At 47.4% G+C, this 19067-nt stretch overlaps 1 protein-coding gene across 1 annotated transcript; it reads right to left on the bottom strand.

Moving 5' to 3' along the window:
• Positions 1-3892: 3892 nt before the first annotated feature.
• LOC126544191 (uncharacterized) lies at positions 3893-7642 on the bottom strand. Its single transcript, XM_050191427.3, has 2 exons — positions 7598-7642; positions 3893-5894 (listed from the first exon to the last, which is right to left on the bottom strand). The coding sequence occupies exon 2, from the start codon at positions 5677-5679 to the stop codon at positions 4195-4197; it is 1485 nt and encodes a 494-aa protein (XP_050047384.3). The 5' UTR covers positions 5680-5894; positions 7598-7642; the 3' UTR covers positions 3893-4194.
• Between the last annotated feature and the right edge of the window lie 11425 nt (positions 7643-19067).

The following is a 19067-nucleotide window of genomic DNA, read 5'->3' as shown; positions in this document are numbered from 1 at the left end:
TGGGCTCTCCCATAATCGAGAGTAGATGTAAGAATGAAATCACTACCGCCTAAGCAGAGTGATGGAGATCATACTACAGCTACAATAATAAAATGGGTGAAGTGCACGTTGGCAGTGGCACACCCCACCACAGTCCACGCCACCACACCACACCGCACAATATACGCCATACTGTACATCATCATCATCATCAGCCAGGTTATGCCCACTGCAGGGCAAAGGCCTCTCCCATACTTCTCCAACTACCCCGGTCATTTACTAATTGTGGCCATGTTGTCCCTGCAAACTTCTTAATCTCATCCGCCCACCTAACTTTCTGCCGCCCTCTGCTACGCTTTCCTTCCCTTGGAATCCATTCCGTAACTCTTAATGACCATCGGTTATCTTCCCTCCTCATTACGTGTCCTGCCCATGCCCATTTCTATTTCTTGATTTCAACTAAGATATCATTAAGTCGCGTTTGTTCCCTCACCCAATCTGCTCTTTTCTTATCCCTTAACGTTACACCTACCATTCTTCTTTCCATAGCTCGTTGCGTCGTCCTCAATTTAAGTAGAACCCTTTTCGTAAGCCTGCAGGTTTCTGCCCCGTACGTGAGTACTGGTAAGACACAGCTGTTGTACACTTTTCTCTTGAGGGATAATGGCGACCTGCTGTTCATGACCTGAGAATGCCTGCCAAACGCACCCATTCTTATTCTTCTGATCATTTCAGTCTCATGATCCGGATCCGCAGTCACTACCAGTCCTAAGTAGATGTATTCCCTTAGCACTTCCAGTGCCTCACTACCTATTGTAAACATACAGTACGTACACAGGTCCATATGGACGCAACAGTTCCCTGCCACCCACAGAACCGCATTGCAAGCCTCGTCTCTGCCAAACAGGCAATCGCGGCGCCCCAGGCGCTGCCGGACGCGGCGGGGGACTCACGCAACGCTGGCGTTGGTAATGACACTCTGCGCCAGAATATGGCAATCAAGCGTATGTGACACTGTGTCTGCCCATCGGAAATGACAAATGAAAATTCGGCGTACTAGAAGTTACAGCTAGATTGACGGTGTGAACAAACACTAGGAAGAAGTCGGAAGCAATATTGTTTTGTACGTTGCTTGGGAAGTAATTAGCGTACGTAATGCGGTCTTGTCTGGGTGCCCGCACGATCTCGTTTCGTTCTCGCAAGTTGCCCGGATGTTCCCGTTCGAGTGCCCGGATAACGGCTCTGCCTTTTCGCTCAGGGTCGCTTGAAGGCCGCCGACAACGGGAGCTAAAAGCATTTAATGCTTAACAATAGTTATTTACATCAATCGCTGAACAGTGCTACAGAACCTGCGGATATTATTGCTATCATTTTCCTTCCCCCACTCGGCCAGTTGTTACAGCCATTTCATTTCCCTTGCCCCTCCTATAACCAGAATCGGCCGGCCGCCGATCGAGCAGGGGCGAGGGGGATATATCGCTCTCTTTCTCCGCAGTAAGAAACGGCGACATCGAGGCCAATGCAAGTCTTCCGCATTTGCGCCAATTTCCGCGGTTAAACATAATGACGACTCGCGCAGGTAGCGAACGCTAATAATCCGGCAGTGCTCTAAGACCGGAGTCAATCGAGTGAAGCTCACCTTTCCTCAGAAAGCACTCGCGCCGGTCTGCAAATCAAGCCAGGCCTACAACAAAAAGAACACCAGATGATGATGATGATGATGATGATGATGATGGCCTCAGATTACGGCTCATACCCGCAAAATTCCGGCAGTACTGCAAGACCGGAGTCAGTCGAGTGAAGCTTACCGTTGCAGAGAAGCTCTCGCGCTGGTCTGAAGAAGAAGCCTAGCCTGAAAACCAAAGGAACACCAGATGATGATGATGATGATGACCTTATGTTATTGCTCATACCCGCAGTGGGGGATTGGCCACGAATTGTGTGCCGAAACATTTACTCAATCTTTAGAAGTATTACGTATTCGATTAAAACAAGAAAGAAATACAGAACAAGCAAATCACGAAAGAACATTCAGAAAGTTACTCGTTTAGTCGAACACCAGTAATTGCTTCTTCTTCTTCTTCTTCTTGCCATCTGAACAAGTGGCTAGCCCACTTGAACGTGATTCACCAAGAAGGCGGTGGTTAAAGCAAGGAGGGAAGACGAAACTTGAGAACGTAATAAAGAATATCATGGATATCGTACAATTTACATTGAAACAGACAATTTTTAGAAACAGATTATGCTGAGGGCACAAAAAAGCGCATGATTTGCAAAAGTAGAAATCTGCAGCAATTATTTCCAGTAATATTGGCATTTCTTGAAGCATTAAATTATTGCATAGAAACGGCATGCTATTCTAAATATTCGCCAATGTTCAGTGGCCGTCACCGGTGTATTGAGGACACTTGTCTTTCAAAGGCCGTAGGCTACCATGCGCTGTAACATTAAGAAGAAACTTTAGTTCGGGCCCAACTACAGGGTCGCTTAACCAAATACATGCAATACGCAGAAATAATTTTCTGAGACAAACGCTCCACCGGTCTGAATGGAATTGCATGCATTTCAGAGAAAGTTAAATTCCAGTGACTGTTGCAAGCAAAATGTTGACTGAAGGCCCACAACGTTTACAAAAACTTTTAACAATCGGTAAGTTAAAAAAATGGTGGCAACAAGTAGTTTAAATATCTGTAACTCTGCAACTAAAACAGGTATCGCGGTTGGGTAAGCTGTATCCGTTAGGGCATCTAAAGCGGACAATTGTAATGTATAAATTCACAGCTTAGGCGAATTTGTTGCAATGTTGACAACGACTTTGTAAGTCTTATCCGCGTACTAGTGATATGTTTGACAACCACGTCAAATACATCAATCTTGACCGCTTTAAATATACTATAACAAACAATTTAGAGAACTGATGATGATGATATAATATTCCAGTGCGGTTACAATGTTATCAATTTGATTTCTCTCCTTTTCTAATAGTTTTCAATTTTCTGGAATACTTATAGTGCAACTACCAGCCTAAATCGAAATTCGGCTTCTGAGAGTCACTATAGATTTCACATTTCTTCTTTTAAATGCAACAGACGCCATCCGAATTAGTACAGTGGTTGCCAGGGAAAAATGTAAGAGTTCCCATAAATTTAAATAGGCGCCCCCGAGCTAAAGCTTGCTCTAGAAAGATGTGTGTGTGCTTTACAGGATGGACCACAAGCTGACATAATGCTGAGACCTTTCTTTTTCTTTTGCCTCGGTGTGGCGTTTAAGCATAACGGAGGGGCGCTGACTGGCACAGCATTATCGAGGCTGGAGCATGTCTCGCCTGATTGCCAGGCGAGAAACCAACGAAGCACGCCAAACCGCAGGGAGACTCGCAAAAAAGGCCAGCCTGAAAGCATGTCGGTCTATAAATTTGTAAACATTCGCCTGCTAAGTAAATTAAGAAGCACTCTGTCACAAGCGCCTAGGTAAACATGAACACATCACGCTCGATGACCGTGGAAACGAATTCAAGTAACTTTCGCAAATTCCGGCTGTAACACGAAAATCAGCTTAACGCGTCCCAAACCTAGTATTGTACACACGAAATATATTCAAAGCACAATTAGCACATTCTTCACCACTTTAATACGGAGAAATTCATGCTAAGTGGTCTGTCGTGTCCGCATACTCGGTAGATCAAAAAAGATTATTTAATTCTTCTCACGCGGATTTCCTCACTCCCCACGCAGTTCTTCTACAACATTTGCAACTGACCTCCCCGACTTCCTCCTATTTCACAAGCACCAGTTTTTATTTCAACGAAATCATGTAGTCAATTGGTGTAGATCTATTCTCTGTCTAGTCACAATAACTACTACTTTGCTCTGTAATATAAAGAGAGAACATCAAGAACGGCATTGCAACGAACTGAAATGACGTTTACTGCGTTTATGAGAAGAATGCATCCAATAGACTAAAGAATACAGTAACGTCGCACAACGTTGCTGCACTCTGAACTTGAGACGATATTCATATAGTGTCCACACATCCGTGTCAGAAGTGAACGCTACCCTCTCGACGACCCGCTCGCAGTCGACCACTTCTGTCAGCTCAGATTGAGCCAGACGGGAGACACCGTCAGAATGTTCGTATATTTTTTTTTTTTCTAATACGGAGCACGTGAAATGGCGCCGATGAGGGTCGCATTGCCGGAAGGTGAGCCATTGTGAATCAGTCATCCGACTTATCGCCATGCGCAAACCGTAGTGACTCAATAGTTAACACAGAGAGCCCGGGATTGACGCAGAGGAGATGGCAGGGCCCACCGCGGAAAACAGAGGTGGCGACACTCGCCAAACTGTCCAGGATAAAGCGAACGTCGGTGACGAGGCGACATAGGGGAAATGTGAACGACATTATCCTCGCCGTCTCGCCGATGCTCAGCCGCCATAGCCTCGTCTCCCAGAGTAGCGACTCGAAGACGCGCTCTGTGAACACCAGCGGCAAACTGCAGGTGGCGCAAGAAACAGCGTCGCCATTCCTGACGTCCAGCTCGAAGAGGAACTGGCATCCACGCGCGAACCACTGCAGCAAACCTTGGCAAATGAAGGCGCGCCGTGGAAGCTCCAGCAAGCTCAGCTCGGACAGCACCGGAACCACGCCGAAGCAAAAGTCGCAGACGAACGAGAAGTGGCTGGTTGTCAGGCTGAGCTCGGAGATGTTGGCGAGGCACATATGCAGGAATTTGCGCGTCAGTTCCAGGCAGTCGCCGGCCACGCACGGAGGTCGCTGGAAACGGATGTATTGCGGCGACGGCAGCAGAACGAGTGAACGTGATCTGACGTCATACCGGCACTCCTGGTCCGTAGTGGCTCCTAGGAAGCGGCAGGCGGCTTCCGGATAGGTTTGAACGGTGACGGCAGAATGACGCAGACTCTGAAGCAACGCCCTCTGCTCCAGCAGGTTCGAGAGATGGACGTAGCTGTACGAGACATTGGGGCAAAGATGTACTGCGGTTGGAGGTACTTGTTCGCAAGAGTACCGGAAGATGCGCACACCGTGGATGTGCGTATTGAATTTCATACAGGCGTCGCCGACCGGTAGCCCTAGGGTAGCCTTACGTATGGCATGAGCGTACACGCGCTGCAGGTCGAGAAAACCGTTTAAGGTGCAGTCCAAGAACCCGGCTTTCAGCGGCGTACCTACCACCTGCGTGTACGTGAACTCGAGCATCTGAGTCAGCAACTGGTAATTGCTGCTGATGTCTGCAAAGACGTCTTTCTCCAGTAAAGGCTCGTAGCGGTGGTTCTCGTAAAGCGAGCAGCCCACCTTATTCACGGGCTTCTGGCACAGCATGCGCAAGAGCGCCGGAGTTCCCACGATGCCTTTCTCGCAGCACAGCTCACGTAAGTTGTCGCAGCGCCAATCAAATCGAAGGACAACTTCGGAGGCCTGCGTGAGGCAGTTGGCGAGCCACTGCTTGCGCCCGTAGTCCGTGCTCTCCTTCTCACGGCATTCATCCGGTGCACGCTCACCCGTGTGAGAAGTGAACGCCACTGTGTAGACAACGTGCTCGCAGTGGGCGACTATCGTAGGCTCGGCTTTTTCCTCAGTCAGAGCGAAGCGGGAGTCGCCGTCCAAGAGTTCAAGTATCGTTTCACACGCGTCACGTTGAATACGGCCGATAAGCTTCGTGCAGGGAGAATGTTGCACCATACTTAAATGGCTTTCTTTTTTCAGTACTCTGAGAAGAATACCGATGCCTCGTGCTCCGCAAGGTCCGTTCTCTTTTGAAAATTCTCGACGGGGACGGGCAAGCGCGCGTTTCTTAAAAGGCGTAACACGATGCGAAATCTTGCACTCGAGATGAAATCTTCGTGTCGGCCACTGGGCACCAGTTCCACAACAGCCGTACGTCCAGAAGGCCGAGTCTGGAATGAAAAAAAGAATGCGGCAGTGACAATCAGTACCGACTTTCTGCAGACGAAATGCACTGGGGCACAAGAGGTGTAGTGTAGAAAGGGAGCGGTGCAGAGGAAAGAGCGGGGGAGGGGGAGGGGGGATCATGTTCCAAGCGCCCACGAGAACACATCAGGCACGAGATAAACGCACATTTCGTCTCACAGAGTAGTTCACCAACTGTATATTTACGTCAGGCTTTTAAAAGCAGGTTTTTAGAGACAGGTTTTAATCATTTGAAAAAAAAAAGATGGAAAACATGGAACCATTCCTTTCCATGTAATGGATTTCTTTCCGCCGTGATTGTGTTCCGCCGTGATTGTGTCATGCAGACGGTTTTAAGCGTTTCATGCTCTAAAATAGAAGTTCCCCTGAGACCGACAAACCTGAATCCAGGGAAGGATGATTGGAAAGCTCACAAACTCCGTCACTATACACTTTACCATACACAGACCCGAAGTGTAGGGCGAAGGTGCCCGTGAGATCTGGAACAGGTTGGCTAATAATAATAATAATAATAATAATAATAATAATAATAATAATAATAATAATAATAATAATAATAATAATAATAATAATAATATCGAACTGCTATCTTGCAATGTGGTACATAACGTATCGGGTTTGCAAAAGCCAACAAAAACGATTGCGTGAATTGGCCTGCAACATCGGCGAGTGAGAATGAAAAAAATCCCGGCTCTCCCGTAATCGAGAGTAGATGTAACAATGAAATCGCTACCGCCTAAGCAGATTGTTGGAGATCCTACTACAGCCCCAAACTTAAAATGGGTGTGCTGCACGTTCGCCACGGCACACCCCACCACAACGCGCCGCACCACACCATACTGTACACAGGTCCATATGGACGCCATAATTCCCTGTCACAGACAGAACCTCCTTGCAAATCTCGTCTCGGCCAAATAGGCATTCGGGGCGGCGTGGACGCTGCCGGACGACTCACCGAACGCTGGCGTTGGTAATAACACTCTACGCCAAAAGATGACAATCAAGCGTGTATGACCCTGTATCTGCCTTTTTGAACGTCGCCATCGGAAATGACAAATAAAACTTCAGCGTGCTACAAGTTACAGGTTGAGTGATGTTTTGAACGAACATTATAAAGAACTAGGAAGCAGTATTTTTTTTTTAACTTCTTAGGGAAGTAACTAGCGTAGGCAATGCGGTCTTGTATGCTTGCCCGCACGATTTCGTTTTGTTCTCGCAACTTGCCCGGATGTTCCCGTTTCAGTGCCCGGATAACGGCTCTGGCTTTTGGATCAGGGTAGTTTGAAGTCCGCCGCCAACGGGAGCAAAAAGAATTTCATGCCTAATAATAATAACATTTGTTTCCATGAACGAACGAATACTATTGCTGAGCCCCTGGCCGGGAGAATATGCCGATATTATTCCAATTATGTTCCTTCCCCCACTCCGTCAGTTGCTCGAGCAAGCCCCATCCCCCTCCTATAACCCGAGCAGTGGCCGAGGGGCGAGGAGGATATATCATTCTCGTTTTCCGCAGTAATAAACGGCGACATCGAGGCCAATGCAAGGCTTCTGCATTCGCGCACACGGGGGCTGCAGTCTTCGCGGTTAAAAATGACGACTCGCGCAGGCAACGAACGCTAATAATCCGGCAGTACTGTAAGACCGGAGTCAGTCGAGTCAAGCTTACCTTTCCACAGAAGCACTCACGCTGGTCTGCAGATCACGCCAGGCCTCGAACAAAAAGAACACCAGATGGTGATGATGATGGCCTCATATTATGGCTCATACACACAGTAGGGTATTGGCCACGAATTGCGTGCCGAAACATTTACTTAATATTTTGAAGTATTACGCATTCCATTAAAACAAGTAAAAGATACACAAAAACAAACAAATCACGAAAGAACATTCAGAAAGTTATTCGTTTAGTTGAACACCAGTAATTTCTTCTTCCTCTTCTTCTTCTTGCCATCTGAACAACTGGTTCTAGCTAACAACCGGGGATTCGCCAAGAACGCGGTGGGTAAAGCAATAAGGGTGACAAAAGTTGAGAAGGTAATAAAACATATCATGGAAATCGTACAAATCACATTGAAACAGACAATTTTTAGAAAGCGATTATGCTGAGAACACAAAGAAGCGCGTCATTTTGATGAAATACAAATTTGGAGCAATTACTTCCGGTAATATTGGCATTTCTTGAAGCAATAAATTACTTCGTAGAAATGGCATGCTATTCTATATCTACCCAAATGTTCAATGCCCGTCACTGGTGTATCGAGGACACTTGCCTTTTAAATGTTATAGACTACCATGTGATATAAGACTAATAAGAAGCTTTAGCTCGGGCCCAACTACGGTGGCGCTTAATGAAATACACGTAATACGCAGAAATAATTTTCTGAGACAAACGCAGCACCACTTTGAATGGAGTTCGATGCATTTCAGAGAGAAAGTCATATTCCAGTGACTGTTGCAAGCGCAATCTTGATTGAAGGCCCATAATGTTTAGAAGAACTTTTAAATATCGGTAAGTTCAAGAAAGATGGCAGCGAGAATATTAAAAAATCCGTAACTCTGCAACAAAAAAAGGTACCGACGTTGTGTGAGCCGTATCCCTTAGGGCATCTAAAGCGGACAAGTTTAATGTACAAATTCACAGCTTAGGCGAATTTGTTGCAATGTTGACAACGACTTTTTAAGTCTTACTCGCATACTACTGATGTTTCACAGCCACGTCAAATACACCGATCTTGTCCGCTTTAGATATACTATAACAAGCAATTGACAAAACTAATGATGATGATATAATTATTCTGTGCAGTTACTACATTATAAACTTGGTTTTGTTTTCTAATATTTTGAAATTTTCTGGAATACTTATAAAGCAATTACCGGCCTAAAGCGAAATTCAGCTTCTCAGGTTCACTATAGATTTTACCTTTATTTCTTTTAAATGCAACAGAAGTCATCAAAATAAGTGCAGCGGTTTGCAGGAAAAAAATTTATCCGTTCTTATATATTTAAATATGCGTCCCCGAGCTAAAGCTTTCTCTAGAAAGGTATGCGTGTGCTTTACAGGATGGCTACAAACTGACACAAGACTGAGACGCTTTCCTTTTTTTTTTTTTTTTTTTTTGCAGCGGTGTGGCGTTTGCGCATAATGGAGGGGCGCTGACTGGCACTGCATAATCGAGCCTGGAGCATGTCTCGCCTAGCAATCAGGCGAGAAACCAACGACGCACGCCAAACCCCAGGGAGGCTGGCAAAGAAAGGTTCGCTTGAAAGGATGGCCCGCCATCATTTAGGATACCGGAAAATTTCGGCCATGCCAGAGAGCCATGGTCGCTCTCTACCATAATTTAGCGTCTTCGATATCGTATCCTTGCTTCTGGATTGCCCATACCATGCAAAAACATTCTTCCACAGAGGTGCTAAACGCTTCTTCTCGCGGTGCCAGTTTTCGACTGAGGTATTGCACAGGACACTCTTCACCGCTTTCGTTAATTTGGGCACGGACAACACCTTGACCACGTGTTGCTGGCGTCACCCCAGGGAATGCATTCTCTGCAGAAGTCTGGCGAGACAGGTACAGGCCGTGAAGATCAAAGCTGCCTTCTCGAGCAATCCACATTTTCCGAAGAAGCCCCGCTAATCTTCAACTTTCGAGCGGCTCACGCACTAACATTTTCTTTCTCTTGTCCACCAAGGACCCGCACTAATGAAAGAAACAAATTATGTTGCGTAACTTACGCACTTGAAATTGCACGAAGATTCGAGCTTAATTATAGTTACTACCCACACACTCTCTAAGCGATTCTAAAACGCTGCCGTCTGATGAATACACGTGCAAGTCACGCCCGAAAGCTCTGCTTCTTCGTGTCCGAGCATGACAGGCCTCAAAGGGATAGTACTGGCATTCTATAAATCGTGCCATTAACAGCGGCTCCGCTAAATAACGCGTCTTCATTCCAAAGAAAAAAAAAACATCTCGCTACCACTTATGAAAAGTGAACTGGTACATAAGCGTGCCAGTACAGGTTTAAACTAAGTTAGGCTTGGCGGTGCAAGCATATAAAAAAATTAATCCTATATGCTAAACAACAAACAACATATCGAAAAAACGAAGTTTCCAAACTTTATGCGCGCGAATACGTTCCCCTTATACCTCACTCGAGGTGGGCGCTGTCTGAAAGCTCCTGTCACACTTGTCAACCCAGGAATACAAAAGGCACGTATGTTATTCCCTTCGCTGCAGAGCCCCGATACCTCTCGTACTGTCGACCTGCCTTTCTGGCATTGCCCTCGGAATGCACTGCCGGGTATGACTACGCCGCGTCGCCTGACCGCCGCGTTCTCCCCTGTCAGACAGGCTACACCTCGAAAAGAACTAAACGAGGGGGAACTTAATTGCACCCCGGCTTTTGTCCTCCTCCGCGCCGAACGTCGCTTTCTTTTCAACCTCGTCTGAGGACTCGGACGCGCTCTGACTCGAGACATTCCAACCGACAAAGGCACCTTTCTAAATCTTTCTCTGCGCTTCCCGCCAGGGTTAAGTGGCTTTAAATTCACTCGGCCGCGTTGTCTTCTCTGCCGCCATTCCGAGTTGGCGGCGCTTCTTTCTCTCGGCACTGTTTTTGGTGTTCCGTTCCCAGCACCTTTCTTTCCGATGGTGGCTCCTCGGCCTCACTAACTTCTTGAATTTCGATCGGGGAAATCAGAAAGATTTCCTCCTCCAACTTAACTATGCCCCCTTAGCTAGCTGTTTCATCCTCTTCTTTTCGCACCGAGTTCTTCATCGTAGTTCAGCGCCTAACTCTCTTGCTGAATTTCGGAAGGGGAAATCGGAAAGATTTCCCCCTGCAGCTGCACTACGTCTCCCGAACTAGCTACTTGATCCCCCTTCTCTGTACGGTGCTTAGCGTCGCAACATAGTGCCTGATCCTCTTTCCGATTTTCTGTCGAGGAAATCGAAAGGATTTCCTCCTCCGGTTTAACTACGCCTCCCCGGCTAACTACTTCATCGTCTTTCTTAGCACCGAGTTGTTCATTGTAATTCAGCGCCTGACCATGTTGCCGAATTTCGGTCGAGGAAATCGGTTCCTCCCCAAATTCCTCTGCGGAGAGCTTGTATTTAGGGAGCAAACCCGCCTTCGCTAAAGTGTATTGCCTGCCTCGGCGACGCTCAGTCGGACTACGACCTGCGCTACTTCTTCCGGCATCAGCTCGAACAACCGCTCCGGCCACGTGTCCTGGTGAAATGATCGCCTTTCACAAATCCGTACAAGATTAATCAGGTAGAGACCGATGTCATCGCCTGTTTCGTACCGCTGAAGCCAACTCGTCATTTCCAAGCTTTGCGCTTCTAGCGGAGCCGTGTACCCCCCCCCCCCCCCCCCCCCCCCCCCCGTTAATATTGCTGTCTCTCGTCTTACTTTCGCGAGCTGAATTTCGTGCTGCCTCTACTTCTCTTCCGCTCTTTCTTTCCTCTCACTCTCCGTGTCACGAGCTGAAGTAGAAGAGGAAAAAGAAGAGAGAGAAGAAGGAACAGGAAGAAGGCTGGATGTTGTCTGGAAGGAGGGAGATGAAAAATGACAGAACACAGCTAGAGGAGAAGGAAGGAAAAAGTCCGCTAGAACACTGGGCGAAGAAGGCGGTGAACCAAGGACGTCGAGATTGAAGAGTTGAGCAGGAGGAGGACACCAGTGGCTCTGCACCAGTCCGGCTTGATCCTCCACGCCCCGCGGCTGTGCACCGCAGTCGCCAGCCAAGGCTTGGTCCGAGGACAACGGCCCCGTCCTATGCTACGGGCACAACCTCGCACTCACCGACGGCAAAGCTCGACAAGCCAAGCCTATTTACGGAGACAAGCCTCAGCCAGTAGTCCACTGAGCAATCCAAAAAAAAAAAAAAAATTAATTATGTGGTTTTACGTGCCAAAGCCACTTTCTGATTATGAGGCACGCCGCAGTGGAGGACTCCGGAAATTTCGACCACCTGGGGTTCTTTAACGTGCACCTAAATCTACGGACACGGGTGTTTTCACATTTCGCCCCCATCGAAATGCGGCCGTCGTGGCCGGGATTCGATCCCGCGACCCCGTGCTCAGCAGCCCAACACCATAGCCACTGAGCAACCACGGCAGGTAGCAATGCGAAAGAATTGCACCAACTCAGACATGTAATCGCTACATAGCACGTGACTTATTAGTACGTTTTAAGAACTTGAGAAATTATTTAGGAACTCGCGATAGATATTAGTTGGAAGGGGAAAGATCAAACTCAGTGTAACTGTTTTTGCGGCTGTATGTAGATTTGACCGGGACTTATCGGTGTGACACATTATAAATGTGTTTTGTGTGCCTGTCCGGATTCATGTCTCGTGCGCCGGTAACCGTGACAAAATAGTGGCGAGCATGCCAGGATACTCATCGTTACGGTTGGCGAGCACCGTGAGCCATGGATTTAGACAAGTTTCTAAAGTGGCGGAAAAGACAGGTCTCAAGGGTGAGGAACTCACTAACTTCTTGCGTGACGAGAGGGTGGCGTCACGTGAGATGGCACGCGAAGAACATGAGAGGGCCGAAAGACGAGCACAACTAGATAAGGAAAAAGCACAGATAGAAAAGGAGATACTAGACTGAAGTTACGACAAGCTGAATCAAATGCACAGAACTCAGCAGATGAAATACGTTCTGTATCGTCAGAAACAGGGCCGACCCGCGCGCAGGAAATATGTCCTAGAGAACTAATGGCGCCGTTTGATGACACGAAGGACGATCTCGACTTGTACCTACAACGATTCGAACGGATAGCCCTCGGCCAGGGTTGTAACAAGAGTGAATGGGCAACTGTGTTAAGTCTTTGTCAGGAGGAGCACTGAGTGCGTATGGCAGATTTATAACGTCAGAATCATTGGACTATGACAAGGTGAAAAGCACCTTGCTACAGAGGTTTAGATTGACGGCGGAGGGATGTAGGGAAAAGTTCAGAAGTAGAGAGCCGTATGATGCGGAAACGGCGAAGCAGTTCGCATCGCGTATAGCGTACTACTTCGACAGGTGGATAGACATGTCCAGCACAGAAAAAACATACGATGGAGTAAGAGATCGTGTAGTAACGGAGCAGTTCCTGACGTGCTGTAGTCCGAAGTTGGCAATCTTTCTGATGGAACGTAACCTAAAGAGTATACAAGAATACGCGACATTTGCCGACCAGTTCATAGAAGCACAAGGCTTGAAAAACTTGGGGAGACTTTTCCATGATCGTAACGGAACGCAAGCGTTCCCTCGCAAAGAAAGGACTTCCGGTGTGTAGACAAGGCCGCTTCAAAGGTGTTTCCTGTGCAACCGGCTGGGCCATCGAGCTGCGGACTGCAGAGTCGGGGCTGGTCGCGGACAAGCGCAAGGATGCCAGATATGCCACAGAAAAGGACACACGGCTGACGTGTGCAGAGCATATCAAGACAAGATAGTTTGTGCCGTATATCTAAAGGACCAAAATGATGGCATGAAAGCTGATTTATATGACTGGAAAAGAACGAGTATTGAAGTCAAGCAAGAACAAAGCATAGATGAAGCAGGTCCGCATATGCCAGTAGTTGATGGCGAGATAACAGGAAGACGGGTGTCGGTACTGCGAGATAGTGGCACAAATACAGTTCTGGTAAGAAGCTTAGTGGATGATGCCCAATTCACTGGCGACCACGGTGCACAGCCGCGGGGCGTGGAGGATCAAGCCCGACTGGTGCGGAGCCACTGGTATCCTCCACAACTCTTCAATCTCGACGACCTTGTTTCACCGCCTTCTTCGCCCACTGTTCTAGCGGACTTCCTTCTTCTCCTCTAGCGGTGTTCTGCCATTTGTCACCTCGCTCCTTTCAGGATACATTAGCCTACTTCCTCTTCCTTCTTATCTCTCTTCTTTTTCCTCTTCTACTTCAGCTCGTGACAATCCGTTATCTGGCTTTCCTTCTCTTCCGCTCTTTCTGTCCTCTCGCGACATATATTTTCTTAGCTCTCCTCACTTCGAGACCCACTTTGTCAATCGCAGTACGAATTACTGGCTTCCTCAACCTGTGGTTAATATCCATACCGAGCTCTGCTGCTAAGAGCAATAGCTCCTCTTTCTTTAACACTGTAACATTCTTGCTTTTCGATAGCTGACCACTACTTCCCCTGTATTGCCCGCACGCCCAGTGGCCATCAACCACAGCTATTGCCCGATAGAACGCTGTCCTTATCGTCCAGCAACATGTAGTCGCTCAAGCATTCACCCAAACTCGAGCTTGCGAAGGTCGTGTCTCCCGGAGCCACGTTCCCAGGTCCGCCGATCCCAGATAGTGGAACTGCCCTTTTGCTGCTTTTCCTATCAGTTTCCCCGAGTCGTCGAAGACTCCACGCCTTTGCTGAGACGGTTGTCTCTCCCTGAGCCATGAAGAGGGCTGCCGATCCCGGATCCGCAAAAAGTCGCTCTTCTGTCAGTTTCCTTCGATCTTCGAAGTTCCTCTCTCCCGGAGCCACGTACACAGGTCCGCCGATCCCAGATCGTGAGAACTGCCTTCTTGATCTCTTTCTTCCTCATTGATCGAGTCCGTCCCAGACTCCACGCCGTTACTGCGACGTTTGTACCTCCTGAGCCACGAAGAGGTCTGCCGATTCCGGATCCGCAGAAGTCACTCTTCCGTCGTAGTTTCCTTCGATCTTGCGAAGTTCGTGTCCCCCAAAGCCACGTACACAGGTCCGTCGATCCCGGATCGTGAGGACTGCCTTTTTTGATCCCACCGCTGCCAACCAGTTGTTGCGTCTTGGGTGGCGTTCAGGGCATGGATTCCACCAAGCCCTTCGACTACTACGTCAGGTTGTAGAAAATGAAGGGAAAAGCGCCTACTTAGCATAGTTACGCGGCTCCAGTACAGCAGCCCACTCCATGCAGGCGGCAGTTAAACGTCTCGGTCCACATCAGGACCCTCACCTCACTCTCGAAAAATCTGTTTTTAATACCGTCGTTTCCCCTAGGCGAGTCGACTAGGGAGTCTGAAGACTATCCAGCAGCAAATCACCATCGTCGACTCCGTTGCGATACTACGCCCATGCTCGCAATAACCCGCAGTAACTCCGCCTCCAAAGAAACTGGTTTGGAATCTGTGGAAAGAAATCAACTGGAGACTCCTAGTTCGTTCGCCGTTGCCCCCCTTTCCCCTTTCTTTTTCTTCGCTCAGGCTGCCAGGTAAACGGCGGCGTTAGGGTCTTTCGTGGAACCCTGCAACAGCCGGTTTACACGGTTTGACGGCTGGATAAGCGCCGAGATGGGCGGTGAACGGACTCGTTGCAAACGTCTAATTAACTGTGCCTCTCAATACGTTGTCGTGGTTCCCTCCTTTTCATCCTTTGCTCAGGTTTCCATGTAATTTTCAGGTAAAGGTTTCCAGGTGGGGTGAGCGCCCTTCAACCACCAGTTTCCACGCTGCATTGTCGTCTGGATAGGAGGTGCAGTGGTTTGACACGTGGCAAACGTTTAACACCTTTGTGGTGTTTAGACGTCACAACGGTGTCACGCATACACAAGTTAAACTTGAACACATCGCACTCGATGACTGTGAAAACTCGCTGGCAAAACGCTGGACGAAACGCGGCAGCGGCAGCGAGCGAATTCACCTTCGCGTTCTCTCGTTTCCACGCGAACGTCGAAAGCACAGCGCATACGAAGCTACCGGTACTCGGCACATGCACTTTGTCCACATCGCGGACCGCTCTCAAGATACGGCGCCCGCGCCGTAAGCAGGAGCCGATGGAGTAGAACGCTCCCTCGTCGTCGCCTTTCCCCGCATCTCGGGCGACAGAAGGCGGCGCGCTTACTCTCCGCTTTCCTACCTCGCGCGCGCGATTGTCGGCTGACTCTCGCAAGCTTTCACTCACACATACAGCGCGCGGCGACGATGTTGTCGTATACTTTATACGGAATGTCAAAGCGACGGCAGAAATTCGCTTGCAGTGTCCATTTAATTGCCGTCGCAATAGAATAACGCTTATTCACAAGAACCTTCCTCTTTGTTTTGGGTCAATGCAAGCAGTTCCGAAGGTCAAAATGGCGGACTCCGTGCCGGAAGATTTGACGGGCGCCGAAAATGAACATGTCAAGCCGTTTGGTTTCACTAATGCTGCAAAGATGCTCATAACATTAGATATGATGAAAACGTGGTCTTGGAATTCGTGCCAACCATCCATGAGCATTCATTTATTCTTGAAGGACTGCTATCGCGGCTACACATATCGGCGCAGAGAGTTCATCAGACACACTCGCTGGCAATTGCGCACCCAGATTAAGTACCACTAAACCTTCCCTTCAGACTGCCTGCAAATGATAGTAACAGCGAAGTGCACTCATTGAAAGTGGCACTAAATTTGACCATCTGACCCGGCTACTAAACTGCAGGAATTTAACATCGCCGTAGTCTATATATCCAACAAACAATCCGATCCGATACGCTTGTCACATGCTTCTTATAACCTGTCGCCCCAAATTTCAACAGTACAACGGCAGTCTCATATTGATGCAAATATCTTCGAAAAGCGAGGAGTACCACAACTAAAAAGCTTGAAGTGTTTTAAATGCGAATTATCTATTCCTTGCACAACGCAATCCCCGTAAAAAACTTTTTACAGTCCATGCCGACTAATAGCTCGTGATCTTAGCAATGCGACTAGTTTTTGCCCACCCTTCAAATAACTATTTGATGGCACAGTCCTCGAGGACATGGGAGAAATAAAGCTAAACTACTTTGCGGCCTTTCCAGCATATCAGGATTCATTGCCTAAAAAAAGCTCATTATTTATGTATATTCATACTTTCAGGAAGTGTTTCTCCTTTTTATGGGACTGCATCATGGCTATATAAATTCGCAATTGGAATGTAGAATGGTGCAGTTGTCATGCCAGGCATCCCATTTGCAAACGTAGTACTATATGCCAGGTTTTGAAGTCATTAAGGGGACCACCAATGTATTGGATATAGGCATGCTTGTATAACCCTTCAACAAATTATGCAATATTTAAGCATACATGGAACGATCAAGGAAAACCTTCATGGCCTCCATGTCAGTAACAGCCGAACAGATTCTCACCAACCAGGTGCAATCAAGCAGCCTCACAATCAGCGATATCTACCTCTTTTTGGATGAACCACTCGGCTATAAAGCAGAATACCATGACTGTCAACCTGAGAAGCTGGAAATTTGGGAGATTTGCCGAGCAAGGTGGTTTGGGCGACAACGATGAACAAAAACAATTTGTTCTTCTCCTAGGCTACGGCAATGCGAGACGCGACTATGAATGGCTGGCAGTACTGTTATTTGACGACTCGGTACCCGTATTGACTGGAGGCGGTGCTTGCATACCACGTATAATTAAACACATATTAGACCTTTGGTTCACGTGCACTCCTCTACGTGTGTCTTGATCTGAAGCAAGTCAGCCGAGTTATGCCTAGACAGCCTGCTAACGAATGGTTGGATTTAAATGTCTTAGGTTACCTACCTAACACATAATGGCAAATAGAATGTGGCTGTGTTTCATGAAGTGGCTTTGTTTTGTTTTTCAAATTTTTTTTTTCACGATGGAGTTAGGCAGGTTGTCTACCAAGTTGACATTTGCAATTTCCCGGAGTTTTCCCGGTTTTCCCCGAGTGCCTTTGCAAGATTCCCTGAGTGATGCAGAACTGTCTTATGTCAAGACGAGCTGAAACCATATCGCCCGATGCGGTCACTCTCTAGTAAGCATATAAAAAAGTAAAAAAAAACGACTTAATCCAATTTGAATATTAAGGAGTAGTGTTCATGTTATTCAAGATGAGAATAGAAGGGAAGGGTTCGTAAAATGCACAGCAAATAAAATGTCTTCGAAAAAAATTGCAAATCGAGTCGGACATTCTCAAATACGGATAAAAAGGAGATGCATACAAAAGCAAATATTTTCGAATATGAGCTATTTCTATCAACTGATAGCAAGCTCAGTGGTATGAGGCCCGAACTTTGTCACAATTGAGATTCTCTCTCAACAGCTCGTATCATCAGCATCATCATCATCATCATCAGCCTGGTTATGCCCACTGCAGGGCAAAGGCCTCTCCCATACTTCTCCAACTACCCCTGTCATGTACTAATTCTGGCCATGTTGTCCCTGCAAACGTCTTAATATCATCCACCCACCTAACTTTCTGCCGCCCCCTACTACGCTTCCCTTTCCTTGGGATTCAGTCCGTAACCCTTAAAGACCATCGGTTATCTTCCCTCCTCATTACATGTCCGGCCCATGCCCATTTCTTTTTCTTGATTTCAACTAAGATGTCATTTACCCGCGTTTGTTCCCTCACCCAATCTGCTCTTTTCTTATCCCTTAACGTTACACTTATCATTCTTCTTTCCATAGCTCGTTGCGTCGTCCTCGATTTCAGCAGACCCCTTTTCGTAAGCCTCCAGGTTTCTGCCCCGTAGGTGAGTACTGGTAAGACACAGCTGTTATACACTTTCCTCTTGAGGGATAATGGCAACCTGCTGTTTATGATCTGAGAATGCCTGCCAAACGCACCCCAGCTCATTCTTCTTCTTCTGATTATTTCCGTCTCATGATCCGGATCCGCTGCCACTACCTGACCTAAGTAAATGTATTCCTTTACCACTTCCAGTGCCTCGCTACCTATCGTAAACTGCTGTTCTCTTCCGAGACTGTTAAACAATACTTTAGTTTTCTGCAGATTAATTTTTAGACCCACCCTTCGGCTTTGCCTCTCCAGGTCAGTGAGCATGCATTGCAGTTGGTCCCCCGAGTTACTAAGCAAGGCAATATCATCAGCGAATCGCAAGTTACTAAGGTATTCTCCATTAACTCTTATCCCCAATTCTTCCCAATCCAGGTCTCTGAATATCTCCTGTAATCACGCTGTGAATAGCATCGGAGAGATCGTATCTCCCTGCCTGACGCCTTTCTTTATTGGGATTTTGTTGCTTTCTTTATGGAGGACTACGGTGGCTGTGGAGCCGCTATAGAAATTTTTCAGTATGTTTACATACGGCTCGTCTACACCCTGATTACGCAATGCCTCCATTACTGCTGAGGTTTCGACTGAATCAAACGCTTTCTCATAAGCAATGAAAGCTATATA

Source organism: Dermacentor andersoni, chromosome 10 (genome assembly GCF_023375885.2).
Source record: "Dermacentor andersoni chromosome 10, qqDerAnde1_hic_scaffold, whole genome shotgun sequence".
In the NCBI taxonomy this organism is placed as follows: Eukaryota; Metazoa; Arthropoda; class Arachnida; order Ixodida; family Ixodidae; genus Dermacentor; species Dermacentor andersoni.
This window is presented reverse-complemented; position numbering and strand designations above follow the sequence as displayed.

Bases quoted from the DNA above. Each gene is read 5' to 3' on its own strand.
- LOC126544191 (XM_050191427.3), bottom strand. From the start codon at position 5,679: ATGGTGCAACATTCTCCCTGCACGAAGCTTATCGGCCGTATTCAACGT.